This window comes from Gymnogyps californianus, chromosome 2 (assembly GCF_018139145.2).
Source record: "Gymnogyps californianus isolate 813 chromosome 2, ASM1813914v2, whole genome shotgun sequence".
In the NCBI taxonomy this organism is placed as follows: domain Eukaryota; kingdom Metazoa; phylum Chordata; class Aves; order Accipitriformes; family Cathartidae; genus Gymnogyps; species Gymnogyps californianus.
Genome location: NC_059472.1, coordinates 49,456,206 through 49,482,377, shown reverse-complemented (window position 1 = coordinate 49,482,377; position 26,172 = coordinate 49,456,206). Strand labels below are relative to the sequence as shown.

Here is a 26,172-nt window from a genome sequence, read left to right as displayed (position 1 = left end):
TCCTGCTAACACACAAATTCTTATGTAGTCTGTTCTCAGAAAAAACTGCCCTACGCGGCAAAATTCAGCAAATGACTGCAGATCCACAGATCAGGGACTCAACCACCTTACTGACCAGACAGCCAGTTCATCTCCAGAGATGGTCCACATCAAATGCTTCAAAGAAAAAGGTGCAAAACTGGGATAGTTTATCCTCTGGAGAAATTACTTTCTAACTTTGAAGACTTACGATCACCCTTTACCACAAGTGTGCTATTTAAATTCTTTCTAATACTGACTTTCAGTATGCTACTTCTAGACATTCTTGCTATCCATATCAAATGTGTGATGCTTCCGTAAACCTTGCTAAAGTCACACATTTATGTGAACATGTGGCACTGAATTTCTCAGTATAATTAGCAATGGTTCTCATTCCGCCTCCACCCCCCCCATAATCTTCCCGTTCCATTTAATTTTTTTCTCCACAACAGAGCCAAAAGGATAGAAATAGTTGATCTAGCTTTGTTATACTGTATCAGTTCGCAAAACTTTACCATTTGTCTTCTCTCCAAGGTAAATAGCCCCAGTGTTTCAGTTTTCCCCCCTTATGCGAGAACATTCCTAACTGCACCTGTCCATCTTTCTGGTATCAGCTATGAACAGTACAGCACTCCAGCTGAAATCAAACGACTCATTCCTGAGCAGAGATTGTTAATTGTCATTAACAAACTGACAATGAAAAGACACTTTTCCCTCTGCACTGCTGCAGCTTGAATGGGGAAAAATAGAATACCCCTCCCCCAACACGTTACTCCCCATAAAGTCCACTCACGCTGTGCATTCACTCAGCCTACTGCACTCCTGTGCAGGTTTTTCAGTTTTCTGTAAACTCGACTAATGTAACTAAGCCAGTGCCTTTCTCCAAACTCATAGAATTATTTTTCAAGCCCATTTCCCGAGTAGCTGGGAAATATACGAAGTCTGATACTAATGTAGACTTTCAACTGGATGTATTCTAAGCTTATCTTGTTTTCTGCCCCAGTAAAACTGAATGCCGTTCAACCACACAGAAGAAAGCTTTTTGAAAAAATATCCAATGTTGATACATACCATTATCAGAAGCAAGAAACGTTGCATTATACATATTGTTTTGCACATATATTGACTCTCTGTCCAAAACAGCTGTAGTAGTTATTTGTCCATTAACAGGGTCAATTTTCAGCCAGTTTGCAGGATCTGAAAGTTTTGAGTACCTGTGCATTTGATCACAAGTTGTGTTATTTATCTGCCAACATAAATATTGACAACAAAGATAATAGTAGCATTTTAATTTGTATTCTGAATACATTTTTGGAATCTGAAGACAATATTTCACAAATTTCCATTTATTAAGCCTTGTCACTAAAATTCTTGAAATTACGTATTAAAAACAGTCCTACATTTAAATTCTTGAAGTGCCCTGCCATGTAAGTTATCATGTAACTGGAGGAAATCGTACAATTACCATAAACTATATAACATTCATGCTCAGACTCAATTAAAATATTCATTAAGGATCCCTCTTGCTTGTTCTATACCTATAGAGCTGTTCATACCAACTTTTATCTTATCAGAGCACTGAGAACAGGAGAGACGTAACAATGGATAAAGAGTGTTAGAGTAGCACTAACTCACATTATTCTACTGCTTCCAATATCACTTAAAGTTAACTTTTTAGAGGCCCTGGTTTTACTGCATGCTTCTCATCTTAATTTGAAAGAGGAGTGTCTTTCAAAACCATCTTTCTATCTGATAAATTTGCCCTTTGACATTAATCAAGTGCAAACTATCTTAGGTCATTAAAAATACATATATCCTTAAGTCTTCATGCTATCATGTCCACAATGGTTATTTCCAGAAATGAGCAAAGTATCAGCAACAGCTAACCAAAATTAAGAGAACATAAAATGGTAAGAACCTTGATTTTGGAAGGAAAGACATAAAGTAAGTTCTGGAGTTTCCTCTATATGAGCTAAAAAAAGCTGTTGGATAAGCTAGGAACCTGAGTTCTGCCCCAAGGCTAGTTGCTGTGCCTTAGCTTTGCAATCAATGACCATGTTTTAAACGAGGTATGAGAAAGCATGCTTTAAGATTTCCATGTTTTGTTCTCCTCACTTTTCTGATTTAGCATAGTTTTAGACATTAGGCAAATAATGATCATAGCTATCAGTACAAGGGTTTACAGATGGACAACAGCAGCACATTGCATTGCTGGAGAATAAATGAGAAGAAAACCCTTCAGATTTGGTCAACAATCTGATGTGGTTTTGCTGCCATGTCAAAATTATTGGTTAATTTAAATTGCAAATGATCTTAGCTCACACAAGCATGTGTCTGCTCTGACTGAATGTGTTGGGATGCCATGTATACTTTCACACAGATGCATAACTTCATTCTGCCTTGGTGAAGTGGGACTTAGCATTAGAAGATGACCCAGTTTACAGATCTATGAATGCTGGTCAAGTCACCTTCTCTACAGCAAAAAATCTCTTTAGAGAGAGCTGCACAAAAGCCACAGGAGGTATTGGTATAGCTACGTGCTATGGTAAATGCAGTCATTTCATATGCAGTCTCTTTGCTCCCCACCCATTCTGTAACACGGATATTGCATTCCAATTGTTAAATAACTGCAAAATATTTATATAGACCTTAGAGAGGTTTGCTGCATGTAACGATCTGGGTCCTGAGCAGTGAAAGTTGTCAACATGCTACCAGCAAGTAGCCCTTCTTCTTGACGTACAAGCTTAGGGTTTGGAACAAAATATGGGCTCTCATTCACATCAATGACCGTAATGGATACGGTTGCTGTTGACTGAGGAGGATGCTGAATCCCCTTAGCCAAAGGCACTTGATTTTCTGCAGCTACAGTAAGTACAAACATCCTGTTGGTCTCGAAGTCAATAGGCTGGGAAAAGGAAAGAGCAGGAAGTGTTAACATTTACTCACAATAGCGATGGACACAATAACATTTTTACTTTAAAGCACATTTTTAAACATCACTTGTACTGCTTTTCTGAAAAATGAGCACAGAGCCTAAAGAGAACACAATAAATGTAACACCTCAACATGAGACTGGGTTGGGGTTTTGCTTAGCAGCAACAGTAGTTTTGAAGTCAGAACACCTAGAAACCTTGTCATTCTTGGATTTAACTTACTCTGGTACTGCCATTAGAGGTTAACTGAGGAAACAAGTAGTTTCATCAGAAAATGATGTAGAAACTCCCAGCTTTGTGCCAGGCACTCATGTGAGCAGATGTACCTCCTGAGGAGCTCTCCTGGCGAGAGAAACTTGCCTCTCTCTGTTACAAGGATGAAGGTTTCTTTCAAACAATATCATGACCACACCTAGCCCCACAGATCAGAGATTCCCATGCCCTTAATGTTTCACTAGAAAGACTCTTTGTAATCCCAGCTAATCCTACTTCTGGTATACCTACAGCTCCCATCTTCACAGGGAGGAGTAAAACCAGTTTGAGGCTAGCGTTCCTCTGTCGTGCCGCATAGGGGTGAGGCGTTCCCTGAGACGTGATTCACCTTAGTACTATGCACTGTACTACTCACACTGATTCTAGACTTGAAGGAACCCTGTACCTTACAGGGACAGTTGGCATGTGACAGTATGAAGTCAGTGACAAGAGACAATCCAATCTTCATTACAGGTTGACAGATCAACTCATTGCGCTGCCAATAAAAACTGTAGGCAGGCTTCCAACTCTTCCCATGTCTGGGTGCTTAAAGGAGTGCTACAAAGCACAGACACTCGCATAATTCTTGCTGGAAGACTGCAATATAACAATTGGTACCTCTGGGGAAGTGCAGTTATAAAACAGAGACATTTCTTAAAAAAAAAACCAACCTAGTGTGAATTACCACTATAGCTGTACAAAAATTGTATCTTTTTGTCACCTATATGCCAAGAAACTAAAAAAAACCAACCAAAAACCAAAACCAAAAAACAAAAACCAAAACCAAAAAAAAAAAAAACCAAACAAAAAAGAATGAAGGAAAAAAGAAGTGAATGTTTTAATTTCCAAATGGGAACACTGGCATCTCACACTTGACTTCGTAAGTGGATCAGCCAAAACCAGAATAGGCCAACTCAGAGATGAGACACTTATCAGAGGGCCATGAGGAAAGGTGGCTACTGCTTGGCAGGTTTAATTATAGAACCACATTGTCATTATCACTTGAAATAAGTCACCCCTCAACACAGAGCTGTGTTGGCTACAGAATGAAGATAGACAGGTTATTCCATAAAAGGTATTTAAATGAGGTTTTAAAAATAGCCAGTCTTTAAAAGCCTCTTGTAGAAGTAGCCTCCTACCTATCACTTTTCCTCTCTGATTGTGCCTTGACTGCCTATATCTGTTCCTTAACGGGAACATGTTGACATAAAACTCGCAGACAACAAGCATGACTACTAATGGTGGCCAGGAGGTAGGAAGCGGTTCCTTTACACTAGCAACAAATACAAAGCAAATGCTTTTTCACAGACTAATTCCTATCTTTTGGCAAACAAAGCTTCAAAATCTGTCATTTTCAACAACCTAGCCTGATTTTTAAAACTGATCAGTTGGAATACTACTGACAGCATAAGCATGAAAACGCTCCAAGAGACGGATGGCTAACTTCCACAAGACAGACAGTGCCCATCCATTTTTCTTTCCAGACTTGTGCTGGCCTCAGGAGTTCACGTTTTTCCCCCTCAATGTTCTCCCACTTATTCCATCTCTGCTTAATTCTCTGAAGCGCAAGCATCTCGTACCTTCACAACAGTCACCAGCCCATCGTTGCTATTGGGATCGGTCAGGATGGTAAATCGACCTGTCGGGTCTCCTCCGGTCATTCGGTACATCGCATTCCACGCAGGCGTGTGGGGCTGATCTTTATCCGTTACCGTCAGATTCGCTACGATCACATCCACCCTGTTTTCCGGTACTTCCCCATAGAACTGGAAAAAAAAAAACAAAAAAAACCCCAAAAAACCAAACCATTTCACCTCGGCTGCAGAAGCACGCAAGAGCCACACCATGCTGAACGTTCATGAATGTTAGGGAGCACACCTCTCTTCGCTGGAGCTCTGACAATTTATCTAATTAAGTTTACCTGAGGCCACCCAGAAAACTGATGCTTTGATTCCCTTGTCAGCTTTTGCCTTTTGGCCTAACCAGAATACCGTATCTAAGGGATATATATTCTGCACGTATTTCAATTCTGCCTACCAGTACACTATTTAATAAATAATAAATATTTATTGTCTGTGAATATAATGAGAAAAGTGGGGAACAGTTATAAATATGCACATCCTTCAGTTACTCCTACCCTGTACTTACAGTCATGGCGGTGAACTCTGGAGGATTGTCATTGACATCTGTCACAGTGATGACAGCAGTTGCTGTGTTTGAAAGACCATATGTTGGGTTTCCTTCCATGTCCGTAGCTTGAATTATTAATGTATATTGTTGTACTTTCTGAAACACAAAATGACATCAACATAAGTTTTAGACAAAACTAACACTACCATAGGACAGCAGGTGTTCCCAAAATGGCACTTCGCTAAACAACGAAGCCTATCACACTGTTTATTCCAGTTAGCATCACCTGAAATGACAGGAGCAAAGTTTGTGCCACAGGAATACAGCGTCAGGTTGCATCTAGCTATATTGAACTACTGCTTGATATTCTTCAAATATCACTGAGACGAGGACAGCTTCCTACTCTCAAAAATCAAAACCACTTTATACAGTTAATGCTATTATCACAGATTTAACAACGCTTTTCAAATTGGGAAAAAAAAAACCAGAGTGCAGTTTATACTAAAACAGGGTAAGTCCTCAAAAGCATTTAAGAGAGCTGAGCCAAGGTAGGTTTGTTGGCCAAACGGCCACAACTGCCAAGGTTTTGCTTCAGCCAAGCCCAAGTATAAAACCGCCGTTGCAACTTCTTGTGATCGCTATGGAAACTGAAGATGTCAAGGCTAACAGAGACGAGTAAGGGCACTGAGAGAAAGGGGAGGGAACAACCACACGGGCTATTTCCATAAATGTTGAACACCCCGGCTGAAGATGGCCGCCTCCCCCCCCCGCCCCCCCCCCCCCCCCACGTGCCATCAGTAACGGCCCTCCGAGCCATGCGATCCGCTCTCCCGTCAGGCTGGAGCAAGCCAGGCCAGGGCTCCCTCAAGCACAAGAAATGCCCAACAGAGACCAGACCTCCAACTGGTTAGCTGTTTAAAACAAAGTTGACAGGGTTGCATTTAAAAAAAAAAATAAAACTAGAAAGATGGTTTTTGTGTAGAGTTGCTGAGAAGTTGATTTTAACTCGTTGACAGTTTCTACCGTGAAATGCAAATATTGTGCATGCTTTTTCATTTACCAGTTCAGTTTCCTAGCTCGGAGAGAGCTAGGTGTTACCATTCAGTTCTTTCCAAAAGAAAATGCACAAACATAAGGAGTTGCTATTACTTTGAAATGTCGCTTTCATGAATGGTTTACTAACACCGGCAAAAACCTTCTGGCAAAATAAAAATACTTAAAAGAAAATTGTATTTTTTTTGCACTTGGTACCTTATTTTCTCCTACTACTTAAAGACTAGGGTATATGACAGACTACTTCTCATGGAAACAGTTTACAAAAAGGGACTATGGATATCGATACAAAAAATAAGCAAGGACAATTCCACTGACAATATCTAACTTTCTTTCAAATTTTGGCCAGACACTACGACAGACGTTAGAGATTAAATGCTTATGCGCACTTCCAAGCAGCAAATATGAGCCACTGAATAAAAAGAAGTTTTTAAAATAAGCTGTATGAATCTTTATCTCACTGAAGATAATTTATGCTCATGTCCTCTTTCACAAAGGAACCCTTATAACACATCCCAAATGTCTATTACTATATATGTATCCCACGGTTCTTTAAAAAAGCAAGACTAATATTACTTATACAGAAATGCAGTATATATGGTTAATAATGCACAAATATGTATACGAATTCTGGCTTGGAAAATATACCTGCAAAGTGACCTTCAAAAGGCTTAAATAAACATCCTAAAGGTTTCCTTCACGACACCAAGAGAAGCAGTCACAAGGGAATCAAAGAAATACTTTTACCACTTTCATCCAGGAAAAAAATACACTTTACTTATTGTGAAGCAATAAAATCTAGAGCAGTATTGAAGCAAATCTTGCAGCCAGATGATTCTATGTTATTGAAACAGCAGGTGCTTCTGATTCATCTGGGTCTTAATACATTGATCCCAAGAAGCAAATTTCATTAAGGAAACTCCATTATTATTACACAGAGACTCAACTTCCGTACAATCTTCTTATTTAATTCCAACAGAAGCAGCACACTAGAAACTTCCCCCAAAAAGTGCCCCAAAAGACAGCGTATATGTGGTTTTGTTTGTTTGTTTTTCCCCCTTCCCAGCACTCACATATAGAAGATCAACTGCTGGGAGTGACATTTCAGAAATCAACAAGCACACAACTTTCTAAGCATGGAGAAATTGGGGGAGGTGGCTCTCCTCTTTTTACTGTGGGTTGAGAAGCAGCCAGGAATAAGCCGTGGAGCATGTGTCAGCAGCCTGCACAGAGACTTTGCAGCAACACATCCGAAAACAAACTGGCAGCTTCAAGAAAGAATGCAGACCTCATCAGGTCAACATCTTTCCACTTCAACACAGGCCAAATAAAAGAGCACTTCACTGAATTAACCTCACGTGAGGCAGGAATGTCAGTGTGTAAATTTAAGTACCCTGCCTGACTTCTTCAGCACCTCCAGCAGTAAGGCAGATGTTTTAATGCTGAAGTGAATTCCACAACAACAGCGGAAGAAATAAGAACAGCTGGATCTCATGAAACAGCATCTTTTGGGATAGCAAGTGAAAGATTTCTTGTGCCTTTAGCTGAGTCCCCTTACCTAAGCAACTTTCCTCCCGTGCATGTTAGCACAGATAATGCATTGTGCATGTTAACCTAAAATACTAGCAGATGAGGAATGCTATCAGAGGAACCACTCTTGGTTTTTTTGAATGCCTACAACACTTATGCTCCCATAAATAATGTGTCACATAATTTAGGCATTTAAAATTGTGTCTAGTATTTTATAAGCCTAATCAGAGCTTTACAAAGGGAGTCAAGACTTCGAGAAAAGGGCAGAATGGTGGAAGTGGCCCAGCTGAGGTTCGTGGACAACAAGGAACCTCGTGCAACAAGGCACTCCCCAGCCCGCTGTCAGAAGACCTGCTTGATTCAGATCTGGCTTTCTAGACTCCTGGTCGTTTTAATTTAATTGACTTCCATGAAATGACTCAGGAAATGAAGGAAGCAAAGCAATGGCTTGGGAAGGAAACCATTTTATCTCATATTAGTCTAATTTAATATTTGAATGATTTAACATTAATCATTAATATTCAACATGTGCGAGAAATGTTTATAAATACTCATTATCACTACAGTGATCCATCAGGAAAACTGATGGCAAATGACAAGGCTTCTCCAGTTGTTAATGTGAGGGTCTAAGCTCCACAGACAGCTGGTTTCTTCCGAGTTAAATCACTCTGGTACAGCTAGTCGCTAAGTAATAAAACTCAGAGTTATCGCTATGTCCTTCTGAAAGTTCACCTGTCAAAGATGACCAGGGGATTTTAAAAACAAGGGCAAAGCTGCCCATCATTCTTTTAATTTAATAGGGCAATACTGTAAAGTTCAGGGCTTTCCTTTCCTCAAATCCATCCTCTTCAAAACCAACTTAAATAGTGAAAGTTAATAAAACTTTAAAAATTAATTGCAGTATCTAACAGTCTGTTTAGCTTTTCAAATTTTCCGATTGCCCCTTTCAAACTGAAATGCATCAGAATATTAATAGCCAACCCAGAGCACCAGAAAGTATTTTTGTTCTCATTTTAAGTAAGTATAAGCAAACAGCTAAAAGCTGAACAGCAAATCCAGTTTTCAAAAACCTTGAGATTTAATGAGCTATAATGAGGTTAGTAAAACAGAAGTTGAAACAAGATGTGTTGAAAAAAAGATTTGTTTGGATTTTATAGTTTGTTTATAACACAATGCTTATCTCTTGTGAAGTTTTCAAGTGGTTCAAAAGCACAGTTAGTCCACGTGACAGATCTGGAGTTGGGATGGAAATATTTCTATTCCCACCTCACAGATGGCTGAACCAGAGCAGAGGATCTGGCACCCTCCTTCTCCAGTGCCGGGCACAGTGAAGAACTGTGTAGACAGAACGGGACTTGCCCAGCATGTAGCACAGAATTACTGACAGATTTTTTTTTTTTTTTTTTTTTTTTTTAAGTTTTTTGAATGTGTGTCCAGGCCTTGAGACAAGTCTCTATCTATGCAGTTTCCAACACAGACTAGTTTATTTCTTAGAAATGTGCTTTTCAAATTTTAAAATTGGTAGTATTTTTCCTGGTTTATTTTAGTAAGCAAAATTCAGATTAGGGAATTGCTGCAAATTTAGCAACACAGCATCCAGAAGATTCCAAATATTTACCACCTCTCTGTGAAGAGCAAGGAAGAGGACAGAGGGAGGACAGAAGCTCTCCTGGAGCTTCCAAAATAAATAAAACATATAGCCAATTCCATTTTCCATCTACTCTGCCCACGGAGCTCAGCAAGAAGAAAGGGCTGGAGCTGAGGAACACCTCCCATCTCAGGACCCCGGCCGAGCACCTGAGGTCCTTATCTTCATCACTCTGCTTTAGTGTGTACCTGCTCCTTAAAAGCAAACAGGCTTTTGAGACAAGATCCTGTCCACGACCCCATGGAACTGAGACTGACTACACGTACAGAACGTGTGGGTCCAGTTTTCATCCCCATGCTTATTTCCTCTTTTCCAGGCAGGAAATTCAGACCAGGGACGGAAAGAAGTATTTGTAAGTTACTAGGAAAATCTGTGCTTCTTCACAGTACTAAGTACAACCCAGCCTATGGGATTAAGACCTGCTGTACCTCTCTGTCAAGCCCAGCTGCTACAGTGATAATGTCACCAGTCTCGTTGTTGATCGTAAACATGTTTGGAGAGGGGCTGCTCGGGGCCTGCGACAAGATTCTGTATCTCAGCATCCCATTCTGTGCATTGGGATCATCAGCATCGATGGCAGTAACAGTCATCACGTAGGTTCCTAGCAGCAGGATAAATAATTGATGTTATATAAACAGTTTACTCACATTACACAAGATCACTTACAAGCAATGGTCAAAGCATTTATTTCTTTTGGTAAACTCTGCACATTCTTTCTCTTACTTAAAACAAACTGGTTAAACCCAAGACTCACCAACAGAGTAATTAAAATACATAAGAGGAGATAAAAATACTTTGTGTTTATAAAATACCAGATTTGCTTATAACTGAAGAAGCTCCATAAACAATGAAATCCTACAATTCTGCCATAAATAACATTTCTGTCACAACAGAGCTTCTCACGTTTAGATAAAAACATTATTAATTGGGCCAAAGGAAATATACTTAATGTTTAGAATTGGTGCACATACTGATAGTGACTGAAAATCAATGTAAATAATACTCCTTCAAAGGTCTTTGAGACACATCTCAAATGCCAAGTCAACACTGCAAAGTGAGAAAATACATTTCTTGTGCTAACCTTTCTAAAAAATTCATTTTGCACTACGGACAAATTAAGAAAGTGGTTTCGGCCATAGTGCAAACTTTAGTCTGAGCTGATTAGAATTTTAATGAGATGGGAACAACATTTAGGGTTTTCTCAAGAATTCAAATGAAACTGTTTGATTTCAAATCCCAGTATTGCCAAAGCCTCTGAGATTCAGAACTAGAACTGGATCTGCTAATATTTCAGAAGTCTCTTATACCCTGACTTGTCAACTAAATGACCGTCAATGGCTATCATGAACATAACTGTAAGAACTGTGACATTATAAATAGGATTTTCAAAAACAGGAACAGGAAAAAGTCATATTCTTAAAGCCTTCTCTGTTTTAGTTTACGTACATAATACTTATTCTTTTGGAAATCAATCCTAGCATGCTAAGAAGTGAATTAAAAATAACGTGAAATAATAAGATAGTATCTGAAATTTTGCTCATCACACTAAAGACACCTTTGAAAGTATTACAAGGTCTGAAGGCACTCCCTTCATCACCTTCAAAATGATATTGCATACCTTTTTTTCCCCCCACTTTGAAAGCCCATGTATTACCTGGCTTTGATCCTTCAGGGACTGTCCCATTCCAAACCTGGTGTAAGAATTCAGGTCTGTTGTCATTCATATCAATGACATTAATAACAATGTCAATAGGATTTTCCACCTGGTTTCCATTTACATCCACTGCGTGCGCTCTCAGCTGCAAAAATCATTAGAAGTATTAGAATCTGCACAACATACAGGCACAAATAGATACAATAATGGTGACAGGAAGTTTCAGGCCAGACATTTTTAGCTCAATGTGTTTTGTTATCTGCCACTGCTCCCTCAGATCGACCTTTTAAGTTTTCAGGTTGCTAATGGAACGACTGTTCAGACTTTTAAACTATTCTAAGTTGCAGACTTACTGCTTTGATTTGCTGAAAATTATTTTGAATCATGTAATTTTGATTAATACCAATGCCTACTGTCATATATAATTCTGTGTTTAATAATGACCATTAGAAAACAGACTCTAAAAATATGCAGATTTATATTAAACAGCTAATAACTTATTAACAACCCATAGGGAATGAACACTGGCATCACTTTCAAAAATTCTTTACTGATATTTTGTATACTGAATAGACATGAATCCATAGAAAAAGCATATAGAATACATTTGTGTTACATGGAACACCAAGGCAGGGTTTGTGATAAATCACTGTCAGTAAACTCACTGAAATCCCAGGCTAAAATTAAGCTAAATTTTATGGGCTGATTTTCAAAGATACTGAGACACTTAAATTTAATGCCCTGATTGTCAAAAAGGGCTGAGTAACTACCTTTGACAGGTTTACCTAAATCATCTTAAATTGGACAGCTAAAAAAAGGAACACAGTACTTTCTGAAAATGTAAACCTATGTATCCAGGCCAGAGCCTCGCAATTGCTAGGCAAAAGAGCAACTTTCTCCTATAGCAGTCCTGCTGAAGCCCATTATATATATATATATATATACACACACACACACACACATACACATCTTCTGGCTACAAACCTACTAGAAAGGAGCAAAAGGGCATTATTAACTCACCACTCTGGAAATGACTCATATAAATGTAAATTCCTAAGTCAGTAAATCTTGAATTGTCAATGCCAAACTCTCAGTAAAAATCTTACGGATGCTGGAGCTGTTGTTCTCTTGCAAGAGCCATTTCCCCCGCCTCCCCCCAGATGCCTCCTGCTGCGTCCTCTGTTTGGGAACAGCACTCGAAGGGCTTCCCGGAGCGCGAGGCAAGGAGTGTTCTAATCCATGACATACTGAAAACTCTGTCTAGGAGCTAAGTGACTTCTGTAATGATTTCAGCATGGTCTCTCAAAAGCAGAGACAACTTTAGGTCACAGCCTGGTCTCCCCCTTCCTTCAAACCTTCCTTTTCCACTAATACTGGAATCTGTGGTCTACTTTGTCAATTTCTTTAGCGCAAAGAATATCATTTTCATAAGCTGACAGACCTAATTTACAATTCCATTAAATGCTTAGATTTGCCCCTGAAAATGAAAATTGGTAGGTTATTCTTCCCATCCATTTCACAAATTACAGCTGCTGCAATTCTACTAGCAGTCACGTCCTAATTTAAGTTGCTGAATTAAAAGTAAACTTTTGAAAAATATACAGTATAGTGGAGACTGTGATCAATGGCCTCTATTTGAAATATAAGCTACAGTATCCATATTTCAATCTTTTAAAATTACTTTATCTAAATATATTTAATCACTGTTTACGTATGTTAATGTATTTAAGCTGCTTAAACATAGTAAGAGTTAGCCTTAGTAAGTACAATAAATACAAATCTGCTACAAACTCTTCAAATCATATCTCATAGAAAACTAAATGCCGGCTGCTCAAGTCATGTTTGAAGCAGATGTTAATCTTCAATTTGATAATCTGATTATGGTAAATTAAACACTTACATGAAAAGAAGCAATCTGCTCCCGGTCTAAAGGCTTTGTCACAGACAGCTGTCCTGAGATGGGGTTGATGATGAAGATGCCTGTTGGAGGTTGGTCAGCTCCTGGGCCAGTCACACTGTACCGTAGCGAGAGGCTTTTATCACGATCGGACCTTATCTATGTGTCAAAGAAGATAATGTTTACATTAGCGACAAACAACCAGTGGGTGGGACTGCTGCTGAGACAAGCAGCAGCTCTTTTATCTTCTCCCCCCCCCCCGCCCCTTAAGCTGAAATTGTAAAAATAATTATTCTGGAAATGGCATAAAGGTAGTATAAAGCTTGAAGTTTTCAATTGCACTCTTTGTTTCTCAGAAAGCTGGTCAACGAATTTTCAGGAACATAAAAATTTCCCTGCTTATTTCTCATAATAGGATGAATTATATTAAACCACAACAAGTAAATATTCTTACCTTAAACAGAATTGTTTAGATCCTAGAGAAAACATATACTACTATCATAAAACTACCTAAGAAATAAAAAGTCCGTTTTGATTTTTTTCCCTCCTCCTATATCTTCCCAGACCAAAGCTACAGACTCTCTTCCGCTACTGGCAGTAGCCCTTTAGAAACTTACCGTTTTTGTTTAAAGACTGAACTTTGGTCTTCATCTGCCAAGCAAAAAATTAAAGGGCAGTGCATCTGTGAGGAGCAGGTGAATCACCAGCATGCACATCAAGAGAACAGAGCAAAAGCATATCCTATCAACTTGGGCTAATGCTCTACCAAGTTCCAACAAATTGATCACGACCAACTAGCACCATGGTTGGAAGCCCTCTCCTGTGCTGGGCTCCTGGCAACGGCCACGTCTGTGCTGCAGAGTCCTGTGGAGCAGCTGGTGTTCTCACCCCATCAGATCCCGTTTCCTTCTGCCTCCTGGTGTACTCCTCCTCCCGCTCACCCCCACATCCTTCCCCAGGTGGAAAACTCCAGTGCAGGAGACCAGAGAACTCCTGAACCAGCAGAGATCCTCCTTAACCACTTAAGGAAGTCATCACAGCACCTACCACCTGAACCAAGGTCACCTTCCACCAGTACAGGAGCATAGGGACAACTTAAAAATCCTAGTAAATGTAGCCCAGCCCGCTATGCAGAGGTAGCAACAGAAACGAGCCCAGAAGACTCTGATAAATGTTTGGACAATGAACAAGACATCATTTACACAAAACCTCTTCAAGAGCTCTCCAAGGGACACTGAAACCACACTTCTATTAGCTTCCTTACCCTAACTAATTCCTGAGGAAAAGGTCCTCTGGAATTTTCTGGTAGGTTGATTGGCGGAATAACCCAGTCTCTCTTCTGCCTCTTCAGAGGGCTGCTGTGCTTGTATTGTTGCCATGGAAATACGATGTCTTCAATTTTCTTTTGGTCCTTTCCCAGGTACAAGATAAAATTAAGCACGTTAGAAGGAGAATTACTAGTAGACATCATAAAATTACTCAGATACAATTACATAATTGACTGAAAGGCTGTCTTTCCTCTGTGTTCATAGAACTGTTTTATTTGCATTCACAGTACAGTATGAAAATAACCAGTATTATTTACAACTGCACTGCAAAATTTTAAGAACTCCTTTTGCCTTATTCAAGTTGGAGGAGAAATGGAATTATAGACCATTTATAGCATGGCACTACTGTGTAAACTATTCCGCACTTTCTGAAAAGTAGTTAATATTTTGCAGAATTTAATAGTATGCCTTTATGTATTTCTCATTAGCTAGAACTTCAGTTCAGGTAATGTGCTACTGTACATTAAATTTAGATCTGGGTGTGCTAAAGTATAATTTGAGTTCCAAGAGAAGTTTAATACATACTGGTAAGGAATGTCTCAAATATTTATGACCCTATTAAATCCCATAGAATTAATGCTGTAATTATTTTAAACCTATGTCAGCCATGATGGATGCAGTAGATGACCCACTTTACACATTGGGCATTAATCTCTGCTGGGTGTCAACATTCCCTTCCTATTCCCTTCTATATCTGCAGTCATTTAATCCTTTGGATGCCAGCACACATATAACCATGCTAGCTTGCTTAAGGGTGGAGACAGGGTGACAAGAACATTTTCCAAATCTTTTAAAAGAAAAACTTTTTGTTTTTTAAAATCTAATCAAATATACCACAGAGTAAAAACAGATGCCCAATGGAAGGCCAGATTCCACTACTCTACATTCTGCTGATGGTAAGCATGGCTGAACTGGATCTTTGGAAAGAACAGGGCATGCCCTGGCATATCTAAGCACCTACTCTTTTACTAGACTTTTACAGACAAAATGACTATATTTCCTTTGTTAAAAACATGCCTTAGCAGATTTAAAACAATCAAGTAAGCAAAAAAAAAACTGAGGATTACGCAGCTTTGGTCTCCAGTGTGTTCTCAGGAAAAATGTCTTGCATAACCACATTGTCTATTTTGACATTATGCTTAAATCTTTAATGTGTACCTATTACAGGTATGTTAGTCTATGAATAAATTTTGTTCTTTAATTGTAAACTAAGCACTTTAGAAGAGAAGGTAAGAAACAGCAGGCAGCAAGTAATATAACAGAAAAAGTTAGTAGACCTAATACTGTTTTCCTAAGGTAAATGCATTGTTATTTGTATATTGCTAGGTCTGATTTTTCTTATAGTACATGGTTTATCCTATGGCAGCTTCCAGCAGAGGGAGACTATCTTCCCTACCAAGTAGTGCTGGAATCATGAATAATTTACAGTCTCCAATTTGATTATGAAGGGACAAGACAAAGCCAATATTCCCTGCCAGAAATGCTTTCCTACTACTGCTGTAAATCTACAGCTCCCATCTAATAAATGTGACTGATGCATTCTAGCACAGGTTTGTTTATTTTGTGGTTATATTTAACCGCTTGAATAAATACTGTAATACTTTCAAGCACTTTAAAATAAAGAAATGATCGTGTCTTACTTAAATTCAGGTACAAATCTCAAACTATACAAACAAAAAGCTCAAACATAAATGAATCCTATATACTTCAACAGGCATGTCTTTCCATGCCTTAGCAAAGCTACAGAGTAACAGACTATAGAAAAGTTCTTCCTAAAGCTCCAGCTTTGCATGCACTAGCTGTCCATTGATAAACTGCCTCATGGAGAGGTGCGTGACAGACAGAATCAAATCCATATTTTTAGGCCTGTTTGTGGAGATACCTTTATACCGGTTGCATTTAGTTGTTGTTTTACCTTTTCTGAAGCCCCTGAGAAGGCTGGTTCAGGGGTTAGCTTCACTCTCATTTGCCATTCTTCCTGAGTTTCCTTGTCTTGAGCAGACACGACGAACTCTGTGGGCTCTGCTGAAAGTTGAAAGCTTCGCTCTGCATAGACCACACCATCTTCACCTACTCTGAAATCTTCTGGCTCACTGCTTCCAAAGTGTATTTTTTTGTTTCCATCACAGCTTCGAAACTTCACTGTAAAACAGACACAAAGTGAAGAACAAAAAATGAAAAAGCAGCCCACTTGAACTCCGTGTGACAAAATGCATTAAGAACAAATATTCAAATGCAGAAAGACTTAACTTGTTGCTGCTATTATCACATGCAATTATGACTTACGATTTGTACTTTAGGGGTCAGTCCACATAACAGCGATATCCTTCTGTGGACTGACAGTGGTCAACCTGCAATTAATCGTGTTCTGCTGCTTGGTGCTTCTTTCATAGGCAAAAAAAACTCTTTCGAGTTTTTAATCCTAGATAGACTGCCTCCCTCCCAAAGACCCGCCCCCCAGCAAGAAAACCTGTGGAACGGCTGCAGGGATTTGCACCTCAAGCCTCACAAAGATCCAGTCAAGTCAATTCATTAAAAACACTCAACAAATTTAATTATGCTGCAACCATAATCGCAAACACAACTGTGCTTCCAGCGCCTTCTCTGCCAGCGGGGGTAAAGCAGAAACCCAGAAGTCCGTCAAGAGATTAACTTCTGTGCCCAGCTCAGCCTGCGATTCAGCTGTATCATCTCAGGTAGGTCACTTACGAGCTCTGGGCCTCAGTTTCCTCACCCCTCATCTACAAGACGGAAGCAGCAATAAATACGTACCTCACAGAGAAAATTTAAGTTAAAGACTTCTTTTTTTTTTTTTTTTTTTTTTAAAAAGCTCTTTCATATACCACATATGTCCATTCATCTACTTAGGAGTTACCCATTCTTGTTTAATTCCCCTCCTCCTTCCTTTTGTCCTGTCTGAAAGATGTACACTGGAACAAGAAGTCAGTAAAACCGATTGTATAGATAATAATGTGAAGTGCACAAAACAGAACTGATAACAGGTTGCTGCTTTCTTTTCCCAATTGCTTTCACTACCACTTGTCTTCTGGGTTACTGCAAATAATAGTAGGTAAAAAATGAAAGTCTGCTTTTATAACCAATGATTGTTCTTTAATGTTTCCAAAGCATTATGAAATATTTTGATTGTATGGGCAACAGAAGTGCAAAACATCATTATGAAGGTTGTGCTGAAATGCACATAGTGAAGATGAAGATGAAATGAGGCTTTATGCCTCATTTCAGTTATTGGACTTTTTATATTGTGCTAAACCATGCACAAACTATTTAGCTTCAAAACCTAAAGGTCCCTCTCAAGAAAAATCACTACTAAATGTCATGCATCATATGCTTTCTTCCGTAATGCATTGTTTCCAGGAAGGTACTGAGAAGAAGAATCGTACCTTTTTGTGTTTGAACTTCAAGGACCAAGCTGATATTCAGATGACATATAAAATTTGTTTCCTTACTGCACCCTTTCAGTTATCCAGAATCCCCCATTTGCCCTCTTCTGACAGAAAATACTGTACTTCAAAAAGGGGCCATCATGTACAAAAATGAGACAAAGCACAGCACTGCTCCAAATAAATGATAAAACGTCAAGCGCCTTAATACTAATCTTGCTGGGCTGAGCAGGGATACTGCTCTTCCCAGACGGCTCGCAGAGTTTGAAGGTCTCCCTCCATGAAACGCCAGCCTCACCTCCGGGAGAAGAGCGTGCCACGTTCACAAAGCACTGAACCCAGGAAGAACAAATCTGCCTGGGTAAAAGGCTGAAGCCTCACCACGAGGGCTCCTCCTGTGGTCCTCCTTGTCAATGTTGCCTCAGGTCTTCCTCATTAGCAGTGAGAGTGCTTCATTGAAAGGCTATAAATACTCAGCCTCTCACATAAGTTTTCATAAATACTACTCTTTAGGCAATCCCTATTGCTCCTCAAGTCCATCCTACCTGCTCCATAAAGTACAACTGACTTCCTTTCCTATGGATCTACAGCCTACAGGTCTGCAAGACTTGGAGAAGGTGACAGAACCTCTGGTTTGCTCTTCACATGGGAGGAGAAAATTGACAGGCAGAAGGTCCAGCTCCCAGATGTTGACCATCCCATTGATATCCCACTGTTTTCAACACCGAGCCTTGCGGCTTGAGTCAGCTTACCGTGATGTTATGCTGAAACGCAACAGCCAACTGAGAAAATGCACAATTCTAAGCCAAGGATATAAAACTACCAGTTACAACAACTATACCAGTACCCAGAAATCATTACCACAGTCCTAATTCTGTAATTCTGATTAGCCAGCCTTCAGAGCTGGATATTCTGTATTGTTTAGCACAAAAAAAGAGGTGTCCAAGGAGAGTTTATTCAAAAGTCACTACATCTAATGATTTAAGAACTTAACGAATGGACTACCCAACAGCGCTGCTCATACTTGAGTTCAGAGGCGCAGACCGCCCACACCCCAGGCATGGAGGAAGCTGGGCCTCCTCCAAGCGTCATCTCTGTTCACAAATAAAACTCTCAGTTAGAAACAGTTCACTTTAAGAGACTAAGGAAAATAAAAAGCCAGCAATATAACCCATAGCTCTGTGCCTCTGCTGATCTTTCATCTCAGCTACGGCTGCTCTCATAATCTGCTCTTCAAGATTGTCTTGACTGAAAGGACGAAGAGCGAGCCAGATTCACCTCTGGCTCTTCTCAGACTTACTTCTGAAAAGTAGGAAGTGGGAAAGAGAATGACTATTAATCTAAACTTTGATCATTACTGTTTTTCAAAAAGGTGAAATTTAAAATGAGTATTACAGTCATTATGGTCCAAAAGACTAAGATATCACAACAATATTTTATAAAAAATTATTTCCCAACTATTGCACAGTAACATATCATTTTTATATATTCAAATTCATAAAGAAGAGGATTTCTTCCCCCCCATCTTCTTACATAGACTCCAGTAGCCAAAAAAAACCCAAGAAAAACCCACCCTCCTAGCCACTTCACTGATACTCCTCCTCCAGGCAACTGTATATTATGAAATTCAATGAAAATCCCTTTCCTTTGACAGTATCCTGGTAAAAATGTATGAAATTGTCAATACTTTCTGAGAATTATTCTCCCTTTGCAAGGAGCACACATTAACAAATTATACTCAAGTATAACCATTTATAATTAAATTCCTCTGACAGAGTACAGGTTGGGCAGTAGCTACTCTCCCCCCAATTGCATGGTTATCAGTCTTGTAAATTCGATTTAGATCACTTTGCTTCATTTTTCAGTGTTCAACTGGTAATGAACAAAGAGTGATTTCCGACTGTAGGTTTTTAGGCAAAGATTTTTGCAAAAATGCTACAGGAAATTTTTTTTCACTGAGAATAATGACTGTTTAGTACCAACCACGTTCTTTCTAACAACCACATGAAAGGGAGGCATGCTTTCCAAAAGTCACTTTATGTTGACAGATCAATCATATGGATTCTTTTCATTTTAAGAAAGGTTAACTAGATATACTATGCAGCATCTTAGTCACTTTATATGCAGTAGAAAGAGTAATCAAGTATCTGATTTTACTGCTTTTTAATAACACTCTGCATAAATGATCAGATATGAGTATCTCACAATCTGGAAAAACAACTCATGGATTTTTAAATATTTCTCTTTTTAGTATCTTCTGCATCTTCTGAAAAGTATCTGCTTTTTAAAAGTGTATTATTTGAAAGCACTAAGAAGTATTCAATCATAATCTGAAATACAACTATTTTGGTTTTAAAGAGAATATCTTTGGTTATATCTAAGCAGTAATATGCAGCATGGCAGTAAATGCAATTAGTTCACATGCTCAAAATAAGGCTGTGCATAAGGATTTACAAAAACAGGGTCTTTAAACAGAAGAAAAATTGTATTTAGTATTAGCATATGATTATTATTAAACATTAGACCCTAAGACAAAAGACCATTAGTATCCTAATTTGGGAGTCTTTTCTTGTCCTAAAACCAAGACAAGTATAATCTATTAAAAAAGAATAAAAGAGGACCTCTGTGACTACAACATTCTAAAATGAAAATCTACAGCTCTGTGGTATCAAAGCAAGCTTTCAAGTTAACACTTTTGCATGGAAGTAATTACAACATATGCATAAATGTGTAGTGTACAGAAAGTTAAGAACTAAACATGCAAATTCATTTAAAGTGCACTAGAGAGCTACAGCAGTCATACTCAGGTCTAACGAGATGAATGATTCATAGTATCTATAAAATACCTGTCTAACCTCATGTACCTTACTAGTAATCTTCAATTACCTAGAACCATTTCTCAGACAATAAAAACCCTTTTTCAGCTACTCATTTTGGTTTGCACTCTTTGACAACCTGCTTCTGCTCTTTTTGTCTTAGGCAAATAACATCGGAATTACTTGACCCAAGGACTGAGCATAGAATGATATAATGGGCTATATTATTAGCATCAATTTTTCATGAACATATTCATGTACAATATAGAATATTAGTACAGAATTTTCATTACTTGCTTTGATCCCGAGACAGTTGCATTGAGTTTGCCATCTGGATTTCTGCACTTTGACAATATCCAATTCACTTCTAGATAACATCCACATGCATACAAACAAAAAAGTGTATTTCCTTCCGTAAAATTGCTGGAATGGTATCACTCCTCTTGAATGCTATTCTCAATGCCTAAGCATCAACCTAAAGGTGAAGGCTCACTTAGAGGACATTATGGAAACTGCAACAAATTCCAAGTGCTAACAACATATGCACTCCAGCAATACAGTTAAGAGTGTGTATCATAAAATGGAAAACCCAGGTATATTTAAACCACTCAGCATCACTCTGCAGCAGATAAAACAAACAGAATAAGAAAGTCGCTTACATACAACTACCTGCCAGATACTACTTTCACCTTTGACAGAATGAGAAATTATATGGAAACATTCTGCTTGAACTGTCTAGGTACCTGCACACTTAATATCTCAACACTACATTCTCCAAGAGCACTCTGTATTTAACAAGTCTTCCTACTTTTCGGAGAGAACTACACTAAAACACATACAAAGAACTAACTACTCGATAAATTAGTCATTTATTCAGACTGGTCACTTCTGTATCTGTAAGGTGATCTGTTAGTCCTACTAACAGTGCACATGCTCATATTTCAGCTCACGGCTTGTTGGAGTGGCATGTGAAATGCCCATGTGATCCTTTACTACAAATTATAGATAACCTTCAAGAGAAGTGGGTTTTTGACATCATGGTGGACTGTTATAATCACAAAGAACTGAACTACATTCTAACTTGCCTTTTCCATCACCAGCAGCACTTTTAAAGTGGGTCTGATTTTAGAATTTCTTGAGACCACCTTAAACACATTATTTAATTTTTTTATTTTTTGATACATGGGTGGTCTACAGCAGCCAGGAAAATGTCTTGTTCTCACCTGTAAGCTGAGAAAATTAGCTACAGAAATTGCTGATGCAAAATAAATATGGAATATAACCAGGTTATTTTAGACAACGGCATTTTCCTACCTGTATTATAATTCAATTTGTCATTATATCCTTTAGAGATACCTCAATACACCAGTGTTGTTTCTAATAGGTTCTTCCAGTCTTTTTTCTAATCCCCTTTTCTACCTTTCTATTCATGCACTGTAGTTTATCCCATACTCCAGATCATCCAGAAAAATCTCAAAGCACTACTTATTTTGAGCCTTCTGGAGTAACCAACCTACCACACTTTAAAAGAAAGCCTGGCTGTCAAAAGGCAGCTGCTTACCACTTTCTGAAAGGCAAGCTTGCTAATTCAGTAATTGCTTTTGAAAACCTCTGCTTTTGTGCTGAGCACTGCGTTCCGCCACCCGAGCCCACGCTGAGTAGTAGAAGACTACTTCAGCGGGTCACACAAAACCAACTGGAGTTTTGCCACTTACTAAGGGCAAAATATGGCCATTTACTTCTAATTCCTATTTTCACTTGACTTCACAAGCTTTACAACCTGGTGCCAACTGAAAACCAGGCTATGAAGCTCAAAAAAGGAGTAAAAAAGTGTCACACCAGAAAGTTTCAGCTGAGAGAAAACTAGGGACACATTCAAGCTATTTACCAACTTCAGGTGTTTCATGATCTGACTCATAGCAGCTTAACTTTCCACATTTCTATGCTGTACTGTTTGTTGAATCATTTGTCTATTCAGTTAGGAAAACAATAATTAAAAGGAAAAGTGATTTGCAAGAGTTATGGTTTAATTCATACTGTACACTTATTTCATTAACTGAAAGCAGTTCCAGAGTGATCTGCAGCAGGCATTAGGTAAAACCTACTATTAATATATGACTTTACTCTGTGGAATTAACATGCTAAGTGAGTAGTCCACTGCAGAAAAGCTATAAAGTTGTATGAAAAATTGTATGATACGCTGGTAAAAATAATTTGTGCTAGTTACTGCAACTAACACTCACTCAATGCAATTCTCTTTCCTGCCCCAATCCCCAGACTGCTAGTTCTAGACAGACAAATATGCACTTTTCCTAAAATAACATACTTTCAAAGCAATCTGACAGGCTACATAACAGAAGGACAGTGGACACAGACCTCCCTCTCCCTATTTCTGCAGCATATATTTTTCATTCTCAATTTTTACAATCGCATTTTGAGATTTTTGCCAAGCATTTTGTTGCAGGGTGCAACTGGGAAATATTAAAGTCGATATTCTGTCCTACATTAGAGGACTGCCTCCTCATAAACCCTACTAACACAAACACTAAGGTCTACTTTTAAAGTATTTTCTTTCACAGGTAGCTATTACCAGACTGTCCAATTCTTGCATTCACAGTCAAAGACTTGCACAGTTGTTTAATAAAATGCCATCTAGTTTCCAGTTCCCATAATCCTCTTTGTTTACAGAACAAAGTTGTAACAGGCATGCCAGAATGAAAATGAGGATAATGTTCTTTCTATTCGATAGAAATGCCTCTGCAGCTTTTCAGAACAGGAATACCAGCCATCAGCAAAACACAGGACTGGTATCTCAAACAGAGTCCAAATTATATCTGATTCACTGATCCTTTTCAGTCCTTGCCTCTACCCCTCACTGGCACAAAGACCTTTTGCGCTTTGACACCCCTTTTGTCTTTATTTTAGGAAAAATAAAATGCAGAAAAAGAGAATAAGCATCTTCGAGAACGGGAAGTACTTATATTTTGACAACTGCTTTTGTTTTAAAACACAAAACGATTTCTTTCCCTTTTCCTCCACTCTGTATTAAGGCAGTTTCACTATAGATGAGCCTATAGGCCCCTGCAGAGTTCTGCGCCAGCTTTTTTCCTAAATGATGCTAGCTGAAAGAAAACTCAGTAATAAATGTCATTTCTGTACTCTGGAGTATGCAATGCACCTTTAATACTTTCCCAAGTATACCGTTCTACACAGTAATAAAAAGAAGGATTAAACACTAATCTCTTATACCCATAATGCATCCACTGACTACACCTGCTAAAATCCAATTTGGTAATTAAAAAATATATCTACTGAACAGTCAAACCAGGAGACTAAAGGGAAAGTACTGTGTCTGCAGACAGCTAGCAGAAAACAGTTTCAAAATTCAGGCACTTAACACAAACCTATTTTTACCTCTATTCATTTTTATGTGACCTTAAGCAGTGTAAGAAACAAATACCTACAATTATGGTGCAGCAATTAAAGGGCAGTTTTATTGCTACAGTAATGACTTAAATATCTAGTAAAAACTAGATAAGCAGCTTTGCCTTTTAGTCTATCTTTAGAAAATGCAAAAGAAAGTTCACTTATTCTTTTTTTCTTCTCCCCCTCCCCCTGCTAGCAATAAGGCGAGCGAGAACAGAGAATAGATGCTTTTATATGTTCTCTTTGCTAACTGTTCCTGGCCCAAAGTCCTTCTAGGCTTCAGGTTTCACGTTTTTTCCTAGCTCTTCTTTCTTTCTTTTTTTTTTTTATCCTCCTCCCCCTCTCTAGGTGTTCTGTTTTCTAGGTTTTTTTTAAACTTACTTTATTCCCTGATGCTCCCATTTTTCCTGTCCCCTCTTTCAGCTGTGCTCCTGACAGAGGTGCAGAAGTGCCAGAGCGTTACTAATTTCAGGCTGAAAACCCTGGCTGCAGCTCAGGCTTCAAGCACACCTAGGCAGAAAGAGCCTGTCACTGGAGGGCTGTCCCTAAAAAAATTAACTAATTAACGAACTAAATAAAAATGCAGGCTCCTGGAGTTTCTGTGAAGAGCCAGGACTTGCTGCAATATCGAATGGGCACGTACTTTCAAATGAGCTGATGATCTGTTTCACCAATTCAACCAGTCAGCAGTTTTCCTTGGTGGCTTAAGCCCCCACACTGAGAGGGGTTTAGGAACAACAACAGAACATAGGGGAGAAGCGTGCATATATCATGTTTAGGCTATATGTCACTTCTTACCATGAAAAGAAATAAAATAAAATTAGGGGTTTTTCTCATTAAATTACAGGACTGCTCAGGTAGAAGTGAGTGTTGTTTTTGCATTGCATTGCAACAAACAAAAATTCCCAGCTCTGACAAAATGGCAGTGATCCTGCCAACACTCCTGCTTCCCATTTTAGAAAAAATTTCTTCCTACAGATGTGGGACCACTTAATATTCTGTATTCTGCTGCATACCGCAGGATACCACCTGTCGCTTGGGAGCACATTTTGCAGTCCCTCCCAGGTGGCTATGGATGCAGCAAGGGGAAAGGGGACAGTTTTCCCTAAAGTTGCTCTCCAGCTTCACAAACCAGTGCACATTTGAGCGTGATGACCCTCCACAAACATCAGCACTGCTTTTCCTGTCTCCTCTTCTCCCTTCCTCCCTCTGGTCTGTCCAACACTGGTGTCTTTTGTCACTCCCCCACAGGCCATTCCTCTGGGCACACTACGGTCTAATTTTCCAAAGCTGCAATTATTTTTAATGATTTTTAAAAGGTCCTTAGTCATCCTCAAGTTACCACGGCAGCTCTGCGTGCCACTTCTTTCCCAAAAGAGGACTTCTGATATCTCTGCGGGAACCTGGAGAACCTCCCAGCCAGCAGAGCTGGACACGGACACTCAGACACAACTGCACCAGCATCCCCACGGCAAATAGTGGGTACAGCCAATCTCAAAGCAGAACGACCCTATAATACAGGGGTGCTCATTACCTTAGCAAATGGATAATGGTGAAAAAATATCCTGTTTGCTTGAACGCTGTGCTTTTGTATCAAAAAAGGGCAAGAAACCTACCAGTTGCCAAACAGGGTGGAAGAGCAGAGACAGCCTAGCAGTATTTACACTGATGTGTTAGATAGTATAATCCCTGGGATTTATGATTTTTATTGCTATCACTGGATCATGTCCAGTAGGCCTCAGGCAGAAAACTAGTTGCCATGGCAGCTTAATGTTATCTAGTCAGACCTCAGGTTTTTATTATTATTATTATTAAACACAGATATCTGACCTTAAAAATCAAAAAAGCACTTGGTGACTGGTGCAGGCTAGTACAGTGTATTTCACAGCCAGGCCACAGTAGTACTTCCCATAACAAAGCAGAGGACTCAAAAAGCTAGGGCAATATGTCTATCATTATAAGGGAGTACCTGTGGGTGAAAATAACCTCTAAACGAGTATTCTCTCCCTCTATGTATAGCTTTCATCATTTAAATGGCAAAGGTGACATGCTAATTAATCATGAATTAATTCATCATTAAAGAGGG

General features: G+C 39.0%; 1 protein-coding gene across 1 annotated transcript in view; it reads right to left on the bottom strand.

Moving 5' to 3' along the window:
* The window catches only part of CDH2 (cadherin 2), a 118,181-nt gene that overhangs the window by 22,711 nt on the left and 69,298 nt on the right, over positions 1-26,172 (bottom strand). Inside the window, exons 3-11 of the mRNA XM_050891199.1 lie at positions 16,359-16,585; positions 14,380-14,526; positions 13,119-13,274; positions 11,219-11,363; positions 9,993-10,165; positions 5,352-5,489; positions 4,784-4,969; positions 2,667-2,923; positions 1,090-1,232 (exon numbers count right to left, since the gene is read on the bottom strand). Coding sequence (XP_050747156.1) covers positions 1,090-1,232; positions 2,667-2,923; positions 4,784-4,969; positions 5,352-5,489; positions 9,993-10,165; positions 11,219-11,363; positions 13,119-13,274; positions 14,380-14,526; positions 16,359-16,585 — 1,572 coding nt within the window. The remainder of the gene's footprint in view (positions 1-1,089; positions 1,233-2,666; positions 2,924-4,783; positions 4,970-5,351; positions 5,490-9,992; positions 10,166-11,218; positions 11,364-13,118; positions 13,275-14,379; positions 14,527-16,358; positions 16,586-26,172) is intronic.